An 18,106-nucleotide genomic window follows, 5' to 3' on the forward strand; every position below is an offset into this window, starting at 1 on the left:
GCGTCTGTGTGCGTCCATGTGGGTGCTTGTTTATTGGTTATGTGCATACCTGTCTGACTGCGGCCGTCTTTGTGTTGTGCGTGTGTGTGAATTCCTTTGTCATCTGTGTTCCCCTCCTCCGCAGTTTGAAGGCTGCAACAAAGCGTTTTCACGTCTGGAAAACCTGAAGATTCACCTGAGGAGCCACACAGGAGAGAAGCCGTACCTGTGCCAGCACCCCGGCTGCCAGAAAGCTTTCAGCAACTCCAGCGACCGTGCCAAGCATCAGCGCACTCACCTGGACACGGTCAGAAACTGAGTCTGTGCTCTGTCTCACTCCCAATGTTTCACCAGAGTAGATTAATGTTTAACATGCCTCTGGCCAACATTTAAAATAGTCTGGGTGGTCAGAGTGTAGCAGAGAGAGAGCGGCTGCATGAAATTATAGACTATTAGTGTTTGCGTTTCTCAGATACAGCCTGCACTTACTTCCTATAAAATCCATTCAGGTTTTAGATTACATGCACATTTATAAGAAATAGTTGGGGAATAACTGGCACCGACTGTCCCCTCAACATATATATGTGTGTGGGTGTGTATCTTTTGCTCATACTTGACTTTTTACGCCAAAATTGAAAAGCTGCGCCGCCGTCCAAGCCGCAATGTCTATTTCCATGTCTTGACAGTGTCAGGCTTTAAATTGCTGTCTGTCAGTGTGCGATTCTCACTCTCGACGCTGGCAGTGACACGCCACAGATCATTAAATGATCAGTTCCATTAGGCTGAGTCGCAGCTCAGACCATTACGGGCTTGGATTGGAGCTGCGGGCCCCAGACAGAGCTTCGCCTGTTTCTCTGACCTGTGGAAAAGGGAAGGAAAGGTTGAGTCAGCCATTGCTGCCACTCGTCATGTCTCAGTAACCCCACCAATACTCACATTATCACCATGCGCATGCCAACACAACCTAGGGAGTAAATAAGTTGTTTTGTTCAAATTATATACTTAAGTACAGTTGAGGTATTTGTTTCCTCCACCGTTCCAGGGAGCTTTTCCCTTTTCTCCTCTGCATTTTAAAATAGTTGCCTGTTAACGTCACACACAGCAGAGCAGACTATTCATATTAAAACATATCAAACATGTATGTTCGTGGACAATAAACAGCTTACATTAAATTGTCTCGGGGATGTAAGCCATTAAAAAGTCTATTCATTTAATCAGTTGTTGGAATCTATTTTTATCTGTAGTCACTAAATGTTTTTGTTTTTTCTAGTTTACTTTTATGGGCCTACCTAAAATTGTGCTCCTTTCTCAGCAGGGTCTTTAAATGAGAAAATCACAGCAGAACAAACTTTGTCAAAAAGAGCAACTGACAATTAATGGTTCAAAACTATTTTTTCTGTTAATACTTTGCATAGCAGCAGAAACTTTTCTGGAATGATGGAAAGGCCTCGTCACTTCTGCTGTGCCTCAGGCCAATCTGGGGGAATTCAAGTTTAGCCAAAAAAAAAAAAAAAAAAAAATCTGATTTTTTTAATTCAGCAGATTTTTTTGATTGAAAAAAAAAAAAAAACTTTAATTGATAAAAGAATATCGGTATTTCCAAAATATTCCCTTCCTTGTGTTCCTGCATCGTCCATCTTTTTTTGATGTGGTAATAAAACGCTTTTAACCGTGCAGAGGTTTTGAAGGCAGACTTGTTTTTCTATCAGTTTGGGATTTTCTTCTGTCACCTTTTCTTTCCACAGTACAGCTAATCTGCGACCACGATGCTTATGGTTTCCCATTAACACCCTGCTAAGGCCCTCACTGTGCTTTCCCAGCCGCCTGCCCCGCCAAAAACACTTAGCTGGGAAAACCATTCTCGAGCTTTCATGATATTTATTCTACACAGAAGTTGTACTTGTGCTTGTTTTTTTTTTTTTTTTTCTCTTCACTGAGGGTCCACCAATGATTTGGCTGCGTTGCTTTGCATTCATCTCCACTGCGGAGACGAGTGGCACTCCAAATACCTTGGAATAACAATGGATTATTTATAGAGAAAGTTGAAGTATGGAGGCAGAGCTCATAAAGACGCATATCCTCTTACACTTTAATGGCCAACTTATATATTCGATGATGAAAAAAAAAATATTGTCGTGAGGGGAAAGATCCCTCAATCAACGCGCTGCACGCTGTATTTGCTTAGTTAATGAGAGGAATGTGAAATGACGAGGAAACTCCATGACGGTGCAGCTGTTTTACAGATGTCATTTCTAATCTACTTACAACTATACAACCATCCTGTATGTCAGCACGCACAATGACGGACAGATTGATTAATATTATTTCATATATCATATGACCATATAAACTGGACTTTTCATTTTTTATGAGCCTTTTTATGATATCCGTGTCGTGTAATGAGGTGCCATTACTGAAGACAATAATCATTAGTAATGCACAGGAATTTTGTTGGATCAAAATAATTGTTGGAATGTTTGCCAACTGATTGTTTGTCTTTTCTTTTCATCCTTTTTCTGCTTCTCCTTTTCCTTCAAATTATGTGTTTCGCAGTTCAAAGGTAGGACTTTAACTTTGCCTTTCATTCAATACATTTCAAACGCAGTGAGTTCCTGTGGTGTCTTTAACTGCCCTGCTTTCTTTACTGTCACTGACTTTCTTTCAATAAAGCTAACTCAAATGTATTTCGTGCCTAAATCCATTGTGAAATATGCGCTCTCTCTCTCTCTCTCTCTCTCTCTCCTCGCAGAAACCGTACGCATGTCAGATCCCTGGCTGCACCAAACGTTACACGGATCCCAGCTCACTACGCAAACACGTCAAGATCCACTCAGCCAAAGAGCAACAGGTGCGTAGAAAGGTAAGATAGTCTGTTCAAGAGTGGGAAGGAAAAAAGCTGTGAAAGCTGCAGGGACCTGGAGTGGTCAAGTAGGATGTGAAAGCCATATTGACAACAAGAAATGGAATCTCTGTCCTGTGTCGCCACATGATCCAAAAGTGTTGCACACAAGTTTCCGTAAGTCAAAATACCAGTGTATAATTCATTAATTCAATTTTGAGCAGGTTTTTAAATGAAAGGGAATATTATCTGTTATGGTATATTTAAGATGTACTGCCTTAAAATATACCCTGTTCATGAGCTACTGTCTCTTTTTTTTACTTTTTTTTTTTTTTTTTAACTTTTTTAACTCAGTAACCTTCCAGTATGAATTGATTCAGGTTTTACAAACAAGACCACTTTGTGCAATCAGCCCTGCTCTGTATTATCCACAGATCTATGTAGTTGGTTTAATTTAGGGGTTGGGTGGCCTGAGGTGGACTATAGGGGTGTCTCTGAGAATCGTTTCCCCCCAACAATAGATCAGGTTTGACCACATTTCATCATGTTCATGGTCAAAAGCCCATTCTTCCCCTGACTGGAAGTGGGTACATAACAGAGAGAAAGGGCTCATTGTTGTGGAAGGGGCTGGATAGTGGCAGGCTGGATGATGTGTTCCTTTGCTTAGCGTCGTAAAGGGAAACACATGTGTACTTGTAGCATTGTTAATAAGCTGTAGTGTAGAATACCCCAGAGGCCAGATGTTATGGACCAATGTCAAACAAATGCTCTTACTCCACTTTTGGAGCAAGCCCGGAGAAAAAACTGTTAGTGGTGTCACTGTGGGAAAACAGAGACCCAATTACATGTGATGAATGTTTGCTGGGCACACACACGAGGCTCTCTCAAGAGGACACGCACATGCACGTTCACTGTCACACAGCGCCCAGTAATCACGACATGGGCCATGCCAGCGTGTGAACAAGTTGCCATTATTTGTGATGACGGCGGCCAAAGAGCTCAAAAGGTATAATAAAATGAAAGTCACACACACAGATTAAGTTCTTATCTGTTCCCTTCAATTCGCTGAAAGTTTCCGCCCGGAGTCCAACTGCAAAATCAAAATGTACAATTGATTTTCACGGAATAATAAATGGCAAATTAGTGGATACATGGGAAGACAGGCAGGCATGGGGAGAAAGAGCGATTCACTGAAAGAGCTGAAATGATGATGGTTGCGCAACACTGCCAGGCTTTTATGCCTCTTGGCAGCATAAAGTTGTCACTTATTACTATTATACACTTGATGAAAAATATCTATCAGTCAAGATAATTGATATCCCAACATGATGAGGAAAATAAAACCTCATCATGTTTAGTTTGTATTTTGAATGATGTATTGAATTATGCTAATTGGATCGTTTTAAACTCAATCCACAGATGTTTCCTTCAGAGTCAAATTAGTGTAATGTTGTGAAAGCCGATTGTTGCCAAAGTGTTTCCAAAGTGTAGATTTCCACATTTCCACATAATTGAAAGAGAACAGGTTATCTTTGTGAATGAAGCTTTACATAAATAAATATTGATCAAATGTGGTTTCCCAAACAAACTGGTTCTTTCATAGAAGCTATTTGTGAACAGGCTGTCAAAGCCAACATTAGCTTGCTGACATAAATCAGCTAGCTTACAGTATTTGGACTGAGTCAAAGAGACATTTGAATATGTTCGCTGCCGCCTCACAGCAGGAAGGCTCTGGGTTCAAACCCATCTATGTTCTCGTGCTTGTTCATCAATGTGTCCAGCTAACACCACATGGATAAGTGCTATATAGAATGGAAGGTCAAAATGCTGATTGATGATTAAGTGAAACTGAATACATTTTAAATGACCCAGTAATGTTTGTAAGATTGGCATCACTGCATGTTTCTTCATTATAATGACGTGTAACATCGCTGCTCGCTGATATGTTGTGGACAACGATGGAGGTCTACGGGGAAGAGTTCACTAGGGTGAGCTATAATAAGGTTTTCACTTCACAGGCAATATTTGGGATTGAATTATTTGAGTTTTTCGTCTCGGGTTCAAGGGATTTGTTGACAATAACGAAACCAGACTTAACCCTTAACTCACAGATGGATAGCGCATATATTGCACAGAGGAGATCTATTGTTTTTCCAAAACTCCTCATCTAATACCTGGACTAAAGCAGATGCCTGATACTTTATTGGCAGATTACTTTTCTCTCCAGTTATTGTCTTAGTGTACTGTGTGTACTTAGTATACCGAGGGGCCATGTTTCGTTTCACACTGCTGGTTAAAAACGACTTCTCTGTAAACTTGTGATTGCCCACCGTGGTTCTGTCCTCATCGCTGCGTTGGCTCTTCAGGCTCTTTTGAAGGTAAACCTCCTGAGAAAAGAGTAAGATGTGGTTGTTAGTGGAGTCCCGGTGTGTACCTCAGCAACTGTAATGTTTTATTACTGTGAAATCCGCTGATGTATACAACAGCGGTCAGCTGTTCCACTGATCCACAAGGCAGATGTCCCCATGTCTCCAACTCACACAAGTTTCCCCGGGTTTAGGTTTCTTCTGCGTGGCGTGTGATCAGCTCTGAAGCTGAAATGTGTCTTCAGTTGCCCCCATTACTGTTGGCAGTCAAAGAAACAGAAGCAATCTCACTTTGGCTCTGAGTTGGTACAGAGATCACTTACTCATAATGTCCAAGGCCAATGAATGACTCAAAGAGGAGCGTATGAGATCTCCTCTGGTTCCCCCTGACTGACAATGTATTCTCATTTGCTGAGTTACTGTTTCAAATTAACCCAACAGTCACATTATAGCAAGAAGAGAAAACACACACCCAACCTACTAACAGGGAAAATCCAGCTCTGTTTTGTTCTGTTGTGCAATCTTTTGTGCTTTCTAAATGGCATTGTCATGGTAATCGTTTAACTGTCATTTATTTCCCTCTTTGTGATTGACAGCTTCGGCCCTGCCCTCACCTGGAGCAGGACGTGCTGAGTGACTGTTTGTCCATGCAGCACCTTCAGGGCTCCGCCCCCTCGCAGCATCTCTACAACGGTAAAGACGGCCGCTCTCCTGGACTGGGCCAAGACATCTTCACAGGTGCGTACAGGACACACAATAAATCAACAAAGGTATTGTAACCTAGTGGACAAATTAATTTGTAAACTGTGCCTCCAACAAAAGACGGGGGCGGGGCTCCGTGACCAACGTTATCAGCTTCTCTTTGTCAGTTCTTCAAGAGGTTTTTACTGGTAGCTGAATTCTCTTCTTCTCCAAATTAGCGCAAAAAACACAAAATAATAGTATCTATAATAATAATAATAGATTATAGTGCCTTCTAAATATGTCCTAAGACTGGAGTTTTTAAAATTGTGGGATACCTGTGTACTGTATACGGGATATGACGTCACTGATAGGTGGCCAAATGAAACAGCTCACTATGATTAAAAGCATTCATTTGTGTTGTTGAGTATGTCATGTAAGTATACAACTCCAAAATATAGATAACTTTGGTCTAGTTGTTCTTAAACATGGAACGCATATAGAAATTGAATTAATCCAGTATTTTACCTCAGCCAGCCACAAAAGCAGGTCTGAAGTCAAAATATTCTGAGCCATAAGTTTATTGCTTCATGGATTCAACAGTGAAATAGTTTAACAAGTAACGCCTCTCAAACATTTGCTCTTTGGCCTGAAAACATGTCATATCACTCACTGGCGGTGGCATTGTCCTCCATGGTTGAGCAATTCAAAATATCCAGCTGCACCTCCAAATATCAGTAGCCAGGATTATTTATTCCAAATCAGAAGAGCAGGCCAGCAAGTGAGGTCTGACTGCCAGAAATCAAGACACCTGGCAAAGCAATCACAGAGTCATTGGTAGTAATCAACAGGCTTGTCAACATTCCTGCAGATGTATTATGGTCATTTTGTGTTCTCGGGCAGTGAAACTCGTACTTGCAACGCCTTTGGTCGAATATAAACAGATTAAACCACTATAATTTATCCTTAATTGCTTTTACACATTTTTATGTAAACATTTTAGTGGCTTGACCGTGATGGGTTATTTAAGTTTAAGTGTTAGAACCTTGTGCCTTTGTTTGGTTTGCATTTCATAACCGTATCATTTTAACCTGTCATCTTGTCGTGCAAAGGCTGCAAAAACCATTAGCAAGAGCCACGAGCGGAAACTTTTACTCATCACATGTGGCCTTTAAACTTCCATTTTTCTAATTGATGAATTCGACCGTCACTGAAAGTCAACACCACACTGGATGGGAAACAAGAGAGGGATAAATAGATTATAACAATCATAAAGACAAGAAAGATACCCCACAGCTTCCTCCGTTTATGGACACATCTGTCCTTGTTTTCTTCCTGTACCCCATCCAGCCTCCCCATTGCGCTCTGTTATTGTTGCTGGAACTCTGCGCACCGTTTGACAACTGCGAATGCTCAGCTTGTCTTTGAATGTCGGACCCGGCCTCTCCGTTTTGGCTTTTTACCCTTGGCCTCCCTCTGTGTCTGAGTGGATGTTGCTTGCTCTCTTGATGTAAATGGTTTGAAGCCCCGAGGATCTCTCCCATGAGCCCATGCCAAAGCACTCAAGGATGCAATGTTATCTGAGGCCAGCAAAGATGTCGCAGGTTGGCATCCGCGATCTCATTTACATAAGTTTTCCCCTTTGTTCTGAGGCCAATACGGTGCATGGAAGAGGTGGAGCAAAATGGGAAACCATCCCATCATTAACACTTGTGGACCAGAAAATGACTCATGATTCCAGTCAGAGCTGAACTTGTTTTCCTGTTCGCTGGTTTTAAGTCTGCTCTTACTCACAGAGCTGCAGTGAAACTTATGAGAAGCCCCATTTTGTTTTATTGAGCATAATTAGAGTGTTCCCTGATTAACCAGAGGAAGGATTCATTATGGTTTTAGGGCAGAGGTTTACACATTCCTGCCATTCTGCTGAGTGGCTGATACACCTCTTTCTCTTCTCGCCAAGAGGCTTCTCCATAACATCTCCAGAACAAAAGCGTCCGCTAACTCTCCGAAAATGCCATCCATTCCTCTTTGTCGCTCTCTGTGATGAACTAGTGATATTTTGCCGCTCTGGTAGCAGATGTTGGGGCTAAAGGGGAAAACATTTAAAGTCTGTGACTGATGATTTTGGGGGTAATGAATCAAGTTTCTAACTATTTTGGAGAGCTGTCAGATCAGACCTCGGCTTGCTTCCATTTGAGAACAGCTGGGCCTGCAAACGGCAAAACCAGGAGCACCAGGATCTTTTCTCCTCCTTTCATCTCCTCCTGTCTTCCCCTCTCACTGCTGGTTAATGGCAGCAGACAGTCAGCGTGCAGCTCTCCTCACGGATGCTGGGAAAGAAATCAGGCAATAAATGCAGCAAAAAATGGAGAGAGTGGATTTACTGTGTTGGGAGAACACATGGAGATCAAATTCAGGTTCTCTACAACATCTAGCTCTTGACTATACAGTTTTTTCCCCTCTAAAGCAACATTTTTAAACTAAAACACTGGAAAATTCAAAGTGAGGTTTGACAGATTAGAAGCATCACACAGACTGAACTGTCCAAGAAACATTTCATCGATTCACACTTATGAAATGTTACGATTTTTCTGTTACAGTATGAAGTGAATTAAAATTGTGTAGGCCACTTTGGCTTTTGGGAGCGTATTTCATAAAAAAAATAAATAAATACAAAAACAAAACAAAACACACCAATCAATCATGAAAAGCATTAGTTGAAGCCCTAGTTTGCATTCTGGATAAAAAAATAAATAAATAAAAAAGATGGATCACTGTTTATAATGCAGCTTAAAAGAGCAGAAAAAAATTGACAACAAGCTGCCAACAACAGTCAGAAATAATGGCTCCCTGATGAAAGCTGCATCGACAAAGCATTCATCAAATGTAATTTAAAAATCAGTGATTGAATAGTGAATGTCACAAAGTTGTTTCATTCCCAGCAGTGGGTAAAAAGTCACGTGCACAGTAGATGTGCACTTATCACCGATACTTGACACAAAGAGTTAAAATAAAATTAAAATATATGCCCGCATGTACTCGGATAATCATAACATCATGGCACACAAAGAAACACACTCACACACAAAGGAGAGGCTATCCGTAATCTTATTCCCCCTTTGAAATGCCCTACTGTTCAAAGTCACTGTTCAAACACATGTAACATTTTAGTTTATTATTGTGTAATTAGAACAAGCAGCTTAAAGGACAAATAAGGCCAATTCCTGTGGCAGCACAAACAATGTACCCTAAATTATAGACAGCAAAAACACAGGACATTTTATTTTACAAAGCTCTCTGATTGGATCAAAGTTGTCAAAACAAAATCCTGTTGCCATGAAAGAGCTTTTAATTTGCTCAAAGGGAAGATTGAACGCAGGGCCTTCGGGTTTATTTGACACATTTACTGAATTAGCTTTGTTTGTCTTTTCAGGCCTGTACACTGGCTCCAGCACCCCCCATCACAGCGCCTCAGTGGACCTCCTCTCCCCGAACCCCAACCCCGTCTCCACCACTGACCTGCCGCCACGGCAACACAGACTAGACCGCGACCTCGGCAGCCCTCATCACCTGTCCCCGCTGACTGCCATGGACGGCACGAGAGACGGGTGAGTCCTAGCACCGATGCGTAAGCTGGATGTCTTCAGATGTTCTGAAACTGCGTTAGACTGGCAAAGGTGGGAAAATGAGAAATGTGTCAGCAGAGCAGTAAAAAAATGGACATTAAATCTGGTAAATTTCCGTATTAGTTAGTGGAAAATGTTAGTCACGGTCATGTCGCATTACTAAAACCTCTTCTAATTGGCCTTTGCAGTGGATTCAGATGTGTGAGGTAAAGTCATAAGTAAAGTCAAAAACCTCAGCGAACAAAGATGAATCATAAAAGAGGGTTGGTTTTTTTTTTCCCAATTTACTGTCATAACCACCAAATAACAAATACACAGAGGTCAGAAACTTAGCAGAGCACGAACTTTCTTCCTCTGCTGAGCATCACCCCGATATTATCATTAAGATCGCACTCTTCACCCTCCGTTGCTGTTGTTTTTCACCTATTTATCATCCCGAATCCAGGACGAACCGCAGGGTGAACCCACTTAGCTCATGTTAGGTTAAGCCTCTTGGTCCTGCTGACAAACCCATTTGGCTGTGTTACTGGAAACAAACTCAACTCTACAACCCCTAAGACCTGCCTCGGGGGATGAGGGGTTGTGCTGGTCACTGCAGGGTCAACGGGACACATCACCCACTCTATTTCTGGCACTGGAACCAATGTTTATAAGGTCCCCTATCTCTACTGGATACAATAGCGTCAGCCTGATGACCAAATTGCTTGGCTGCGCATGATTCAAGCTTAAATGACAGTAAACTGTAGAGGCAGCGTAATAGTACTCTCCTCTGATGTGCGTGTGCTGCGAGTTGTTTTACAAGAATCAACAGATTTTCTCTGAAAAGACAAACCATTAGCAAACAAGACATTTTGTACAAATCTATTACTTATGTTGTATAGAATATCATATACCGCATTAGACACTTGATCTGATGATGGGTCATTCAGCAAACAATGAATTGTATTAAATTATACCATCTCCCAAAATGATGGATCCTCCGGATAATTGTGAAAATAAGTCCATCTGGGGATTTAAGAAAAGAGAAAGCAGTAAAACTCTGGATGGTTTATGAAATTTTTTTTAGTGTTGCCAACATTGCTACATCTTGGCGATGACTAAAATGCATTTGTATTCAATTGACTCTGACAAGAATACATTAATTAGCTCTACTAAACACACATTTTCACAGAGCTAAGCTGCCTCTGACATTAGTCACCAACAGCTCAGAGGAGCGAGAGGTGCAACTACCTTGCTCTGGGACACTTCAGCAGGGATGGACGGCCTTTTTCACGAATCTCGGGTGTTCCTCCCGTGCGTGGGTGTGTGTGTGTTTGTGAGAGAGGCACAGAATGGTTCCTATTAGTGCTGATGATTTCCCCAGAGAGCCAGCAGAGCGGAGTTACGGAGGCCGAGTCGTCAGGAGGCACAGTGTGTACTGTACTAAACAATGTGCCGAAAACCAGGGAGGCAGTGAAGGAAAACAGTCTTTTACAGTTTAATAACATTGAGAAAGAGTGGATGGAATCATGCAACATAAACCCTGTGTTACAAAAATGATCATGTTACATAAACATGCTTTCCTTTCACTCCGTGGTCGGCGCTTTGGGTGTCTGTGTGTGTATATACACTTTTATGGGAGTATATACAGCACAGGCACATGACACAATGAGGTTTGATGGCTTTTTTACTCGAAGAGCCGGGCATGCGTTTGTGCTCATGTGTGTCTCTGTGTGTGGGAGCGTGGTGTGAGTGAGAGGAGTTTACATATAGTAATCCAGGAAACACACATGATTGCATGTGATTGGGGTGTGAGACGCAGCAGACCATTCGACTTCCAGCACAAACAGAGCAGCGGGCCGGCGCGGCCCAGCCGCGTGGATGTAAACGTCCGAGCGCCGCTCGGAGACGTCAGGTTTGGCCTGGAAGCATCTGGATGGTGATGTGTTGTTTCAGGCCTTGAAAGCAGGAGAAACACTGTTGAAATTACCTTGTGGTTTCAGTGCCTCTTTCTCGGCAGCATGCGCAATTACCTGCGTGGGGAAAGAAATGGAAAGTGAAAGGGACCTGAGTAGGAGATGCTGTAACAGCAGTTACGCGGACAGGGGGACATATTAGTTGTGAGAGCTGGGTCTGTTCCTTTGGGTGCTTGATGAGGAACATCTGAACGTTGTGTGTGTTTCGTGTGTGTGTGTGTGTACAGCACTGAGAAATCCTTTTTTTTTTTTTTCTTACACATATAATCTAAGTGCCCTTTATGTCAGTAATCTCCCTTGTTCGTATACATCTTTGCTTCCCCACCTTAAGCTCCTTCATACTTGTGACAACACTGCATTAAAAATTGCCGCAATTTCCACATTTACAGATTTCATCAGATCAAGATGTTTGAGCCAAGAGCACTCATGAGTGCACACACACACACACACACACACGCTGCACAGCTCTATCTCTTCATCATTGAGTATAGACAGAGGGCGGGGTGAGGAGTCAAAAAGCGAGTTGTGGCAGGACCTACCTACAACTAGCCGGGGCATAAAATGTCTACTTACATTTGCCTGAAGATGGAGCATTTGATTTACATGTTTAAAGCCTTGAGTATACAGGCTGCTGCCAAAGTCAATATCAGCGCAACACTTGTTTTTCCCAAACGGTTTAGCAGGACATTAAACATTTTGACAAAATTATCAAACTAACCTGCCTCTCGTGTGGCAGCTTCTGACCTCATAGCTAAATGTGTTTACTCTGGCTCAAATGGGCCATTTAGACTCCTTTATGCTTAGTGAATACCAGTGTCATTTTCTGAAGTTAATATTAAAATACACTGGTAAGATACATAAAAAACAATATGATCGGCATTTGTGTGTGTGTGTGTGCACGCGCGCACGCTGTTCCACTGTGGTGGCCTGTGCACGCAGACAGTTGGGTGGTAAATGTTGTCATTCAGCACTTTGGCCCAGCCGAGGGGAGACTCTACAGGCTGTACCTGAGTATTGATATTAGAGCCCCACTGCAAACATTATAAATACTGCGTTGGTTTGATACCTTGGCAGTTATTGACACGGGCTAATTGAATTAAGAGCATGGCAGAGACGACAGTGAGCCACATTAAAAGGTCCTGCCCTGATGTGGGGTCGCTGACGGCTCATAACTCCCCACGCGCTGCCTTCCAGCCATTGTCATTCTCCAGCGATCCAGAAAATCAGCGTCAGTCTCACAGCCCAAACAAAAACATTTTTGAGGTGGTCGCTCATGGCAGCGTGCAGTCAGTAACTCATTTTGTGGTCCTCCGTTAATAACGCGTAGTCCTCAATTAACCCATCTACACAAAGGAACAAAATGGGGATGATTTACTGTGAAAATTCCTCCAAGAAGGGTGCCGATTAAGGATGGATCCTTTTTGTTCAGGGCATTTTCTGGGACTAATGGAGAGTTTCCAGGGCCCCAAAAATATCCTGAGCCCTGTCTATGCTCGTCACACTGGGACCTCCGGGGCTGGATTAGCTTTAGCTTAGCTTTAGCCAGGATGCTGCAGTCTGTCTCTCAAGCACAGCTTTAGCTTGCTAACCAGAAACAGAAGTGTTCCCACCGATCTGCGCCAAGGAAGATCCCCGTCATCCATCAGCGGGGGCTTAATGGTCGGCTGCGGAGGGGGGAGATGAGAGGACAAGCAGAGGGTGTTTGTGGACAATGTAAGGCCCGTACAGGACAGGATCTGATCCCTACTCCCTCGTGGGACAGGTAGCTTGCAGGTGAAAGAAGACGAATGAGGAGCAGAGCAGGGCTGCTCATGAATCTTCACTTTTCTTTCCATCCCATCATACCCTCACACAGAGAGCCAAGACTGCAGAGGCAGCTTCTCATTCACACAGTGAAGTGAGTGCTTGGTCCATTGGTGCTCTCCAGTAGTGATGGCGTCCATGTTCACATGCGTGAATACAAGCCGTCTTCTCAGGATTCGTGTAGCGGCAGAGCAGCATCAGACAATCCAGGTTAAAGTGTCCTTTTCACCTTCTTGCTGTAAGCCGGAGTTGAGCCAGAAACCTCAGCTGACAGAATAATTTACAAGTTCAACTCAGAGCTTGTGTCCACTTGACTTTCTCATTCCCTTAATAAAAAAAAAAAAAACAACTCTCTAAAGATTTATTTTGAAACCAATCTTCGTACAGTTTAAACTTTACATCATTCTGCAGTGGTGGTGCATATTTCACATATCCCTCCCTTGACCCTCTCTGTGTTCATAAAGTTTTGTCAGCTCGATAGCCTCACCTTAAAATCCACCCCGACTTTGCTTTCAGGAATTGACGGGTCAATGGTCAAACCACTCTCACTGCAGTGGAACAAGAGTGGGTGGGCTGTCTGGAAAAAGTAGAGTAAACCAGGATGGTCAGTGGAGATGAATATCTGAGGGGAGATTAATGCAGCATATGAAAGATTCCCCTCATACCTTCAGCTTGACTAGCCAGCGACCTAGAGACTAGCAAGAGCAGGACGAGGGGGGCAGCTGGCAGTGATTAGCTTATGATTCACTTTAGCTGCACGTAGAGGCAGCTCGTAAAAATATGAACAGTATAACTGTTTCCTGAGTTTGTGCTGACAGCAGCTCCTGGGGGAATGCCGCTCTCTGCAGGAACACATGGCCTTGCAACCCAGCCTGTGTGCCAGCCCGCGGATTGGCCACGCTCGCTAACAGCTAGCTTCTCCAGAGCTGGACTAACGCAAGGTGTCACACGAGCTTCGCCAATTTTGGCGGAACATGGACACAGAGTTCAAGTGAAGTCCATGTACAGTTTGAGCACTCTAATGTGATACCGACGTGAATGTTTTCAAGATGGCATCAGAGGTCCGATGGGTCAGAGCTATAGCTTCGGTTTGAAGTTGTTTTGATTGGCTAATCCTGCCAACCTTGGCATGATGAAAGTCCCTCCTTTAGTTTTACTAGTTTACTAGTTTTTAGTTTTAACTATAAATGTATATTTTGTTAGTTAATTTTGTGAAAGAAAAAAACAACATATTTTATCAGATGAGTGGAATTAGAAAGTTGAAATACTCAAATAAAGCAAATGTAGATGCAATTGCCTTTTGTTTTTTGTCCATCAGTCCTTATCGCTATGATGGCCAACCCAGATTCCTGCCCAGATATGAATATATATCCTATCTTACAGTTGTATTTTGGGCTCCATTGATAAAAGCTATAACGCAAAAAGTTGTGTCGCACAGCTAAATAAAATGTAAACTAGATTTAGCAATGGCAGGAAAACTTTCTTGCACTTTCGTGTGACGCGGTTCACCATCTCCCTTCATTGGCCGCTCAAAGCCACTGCGAGCTACTGAGTCCTGGGTGGGACGTACCTCATGCATGGAGCAGTAGGTCATATAGTAGGCTCCAGCCTGGCCAGCAGCAAGCAGTCATCTGAGGGCTCGGCTGCCTCCAGCAATACTCTGTCATCACATTCATATAGCGCTTAGTGCAAACCATATGCCTCCACATAATAACACAGCAGCAGTTTATGTGTTGGCATTCCTGATATGCAGTCATGAGAGGGTACTAAGTAGCTGCTGAATATTTGAGGGGGAGGTGATTGGCCAAGCTCTGTTCTTAAAGGCAGCTCTGTTGGCCATCAGTCCGGATTTTTCACCAGATTGCTGTTTCATTAAGTTAATGTCAAATGTACAACATTAAGTCGTGAAATTGCTGGTCATTTTCAGTTTCTTGTTAAATTTCACATTTAACATGAACGTGTCTGAATAAATACCAGACGCGGTCCTTGCTTCTAGGTAAATTTATCACTATGATCTTATGAAGCCGTAACAACACATACGAAGTCTCCCTCACCGCTTCTGGAAACTTTAAGTTAAAGGATATCGTTGATATCGACGTCATACGCGTGTGTAAAATAAGAACCTCCGAAGATAAGCGAGTTAGCTTAGCACACAGTTTTTAAGGCCAAAAACTAGCCTCAAGTACATGAAAGTTATTTAATATATGATAAACTCACAGCATTTTCATATAACCTGTCTATTTTCTTTTTTTTTTTTCTAAATAGATGAAGTATAGCGTTGTTGCTAGTTGGCATTTTTGAACTTCTGGACAGAGCCAGGTTGTTTACAGTGTTGAACCAAACTCTTTCCTGGCTTTAGCCACACGTTGATTGTACAAAAATGCGAGTGGTATCAATTTTCTCCTCCAACTCTTGGCAACAAATGGAATAGGAGTATTCCTGAAAGGTCAGACTATTTGTTTAGAGTGATTAAATTCAGACTTTTCCCCTTTTATAAGTGTCGACAGAAATGTTAACCGGTGCACCGCTGCAGCTGTGACTTTTGCTGTGACTAAATGTGTCTCGGGCGGTTATGTAGACCTGAGGCAAACATATAAAACTGCCATCACATTTAGATAACATGAGGCATATCAGAAAACAATCCCACTAATGTTCCTGCAAAGTTTATTTTGAAAACCAATGATGTAACTCTTCAAATTCATAGCAATCCCTTTATCCCTGCACACTTTACAGCAGTGACAAAATTAAAAAGAAGCAGCATCCATCAGGAGATCAGTGCATTTTTCATGTTATGATGTGCAGAACTTGCTCTGAGATGCTGCTGAAAGGTTCTGGACAAGCTCAGTGAGGGATGCTGTAGAAACTACATTTCCCTGTGACGCTCAGAGGCAGCGTTACTATCAGCAGCCATACCTTAATATTTCACCAAACACCGAAACACTGCACTCTGTGAGAGGTGAGACTGAAGTAAAATCATTCACAGGCCCCATTTTAAAACAAGTCGACTTCAGTCCAGATGAAGATTATGTCCCTGTGAAGTGACTTGCCGTTGCTGTATCATATTTCAGATGTAACCGATTATTTACAAACTTCTGTCTAAGCGATCAGTGTCCACAAAATAAGTCATTGTAAAAACCTCAGTTGTTCTCCTGGCTATTCAATCCCGCAAAGTCACAAACATGTCATCTCAATATTTCTTCTCTCGGACATCGTGAATGTAAACAGGATTGTGCTTTCTTGTCTCCAGGCCACAGCGCCTGAGGTTACTGCAGTGGTGGGCAGTGTCTGTCTGTGTTTGACAATGAGGGGGGGTCTCACTGAAATGCACCCTCGGCTGTTTGTTGACTTAGGGTCATAATATGTGGTAGGAGGATGATTACGTGTGGGGAGCTTGAGTTTCCACACGCCTGGACCATTTCTTCTTCTGTATGTTTATGATCACTAACTGCCCTGCCGGGTTTGTGTGATCATGTGATCAGCAGGCCGCGTCTTAGCTCTGGCCTCAACCGGGATGTCACAGTGTGCAAGGCATTTTTTTTTTTTTTTTTTTTTTTGCTGCAAAAACTGTCAATATGGTGAAAATGAGAAATCATGAGCTTTAATTGAACTACTTCACCCACACGCTCTGCGTCTCCCTTCAGGGTGCCGGGTCCCCTCTTGTCTCCTGGGATGAAGGGAACAGGGACGCCGCCGCCGCCTCCTCCTCCTCCTCCACCTCCTCCTCCTCTGGAGAAACAGCATGTTCATCCTCACCAAAAGCCCTACTCCCACTATCACCACCAGCAGTCCGCCAGTGACGGTAAGACTGAACCAGACGCATCCGTCTGAAAGTGGATTGCATTTGAGAACATTCATTCGTTTCAATTTACAATCTTAAAATGTTTCCTGTGACAGGTGAATCAGCAATATGTAGTCCGTCTAATGCTCTTATATAACGTCGTATGAGAGAACTCACATTGCCAGATGACTTGAATGCACTTCAGTTCTGATCAACCCAGTGTCCTTCTTTCAAACGCTTGCTGTACCACCAAAGCCACATAAAAGGCCACAGTGAGAGGAAGTTGTCTCTTAGAGCTGCGATACTGCCCTGTGGCTCTGTCAGAGCATTTTTCAGGACAGAGAGAGATTAGCGTCGTAGAAGCGGAGTGGGGAAAACCACATGCCGGAAGCCTCTTCCCTGCACTGAATTAGCCCGCAAAATGCTGGCTCATGTGTTCAGCTGTCTCTCAGCGCCCTGACATTGGCAGGCTCAGCTGTCACTCCAGAGCCTTTTTCCTAATGCCTTAAACACTGTTTTCCCTGTAAAGATCTACACATGGACGTCTCTCTAACCGCACTGTGGTCGGGGAGTTGCGTAAAAGCGCTCCAGGAAAGGCTGCTTTCCCATTATCGTGACTCCTGTGGTCGATTCTGAGTACAAACTGAGACGATGGGGATAAATGTTACATACTATGGGGCTGGCAGAGTTAGCATGAGCACAAATATAGCGTTGTCATAATTTGAGATCCACATTAAGCTTCAGCCGGACGGAGCAGATGCTCAGTGACCTTGGAAACAATTGCCCATAGAAGCTGGTGGCAGTTGATCAAGTCTGCCTTCTATTTTTCTCCCTTTTCCCTCAACATCCTCCCTCATTTCCTAGAATACCAAGGTAGCTTTCAGAGCTGCTTCCATTTTGGAGATTCATACAGGATGGAGCAGACCGTCGGTGGTGTCCACATCCCAGGAGATTCTCACGCCTACAGTTCCCATCAGCCCAATGGCTTCCACATGTCGACTAGCAACAATGGCTCTGCAGGTGAGGAGGCTTTCTGTTGGGCCTGTTTCACAGAATTTTAAGGATCATAAAATATTACC

The 18,106-nt window shown here is 43.0% G+C and overlaps 1 protein-coding gene across 5 annotated transcripts in view; it reads left to right on the forward strand.

The window, feature by feature from the left end:
* Nucleotides 1-18,106, forward strand: part of glis1b (GLIS family zinc finger 1b) — a 76,360-nt gene that overhangs the window by 57,207 nt on the left and 1,047 nt on the right. For 4 of the 5 annotated variants that reach the window (XM_029499415.1, XM_029499416.1, XM_029499417.1 and 1 more), the window contains 6 exons: nt 125-286; nt 2,729-2,839; nt 5,781-5,922; nt 9,299-9,473; nt 16,891-17,048; nt 17,892-18,047. In XM_029499415.1, the coding sequence (XP_029355275.1) occupies nt 125-286; nt 2,729-2,839; nt 5,781-5,922; nt 9,299-9,473; nt 16,891-17,048; nt 17,892-18,047 (904 nt within the window). The remainder of the gene's footprint in view (nt 1-124; nt 287-2,728; nt 2,840-5,780; nt 5,923-9,298; nt 9,474-16,890; nt 17,049-17,891; nt 18,048-18,106) is intronic. The other variant, XM_029499419.1, reaches the window with a different exon arrangement.

This window comes from Echeneis naucrates, chromosome 4 (genome assembly GCF_900963305.1).
Source record: "Echeneis naucrates chromosome 4, fEcheNa1.1, whole genome shotgun sequence".
NCBI lineage: Eukaryota > Metazoa > Chordata > Actinopteri > Carangiformes > Echeneidae > Echeneis > Echeneis naucrates.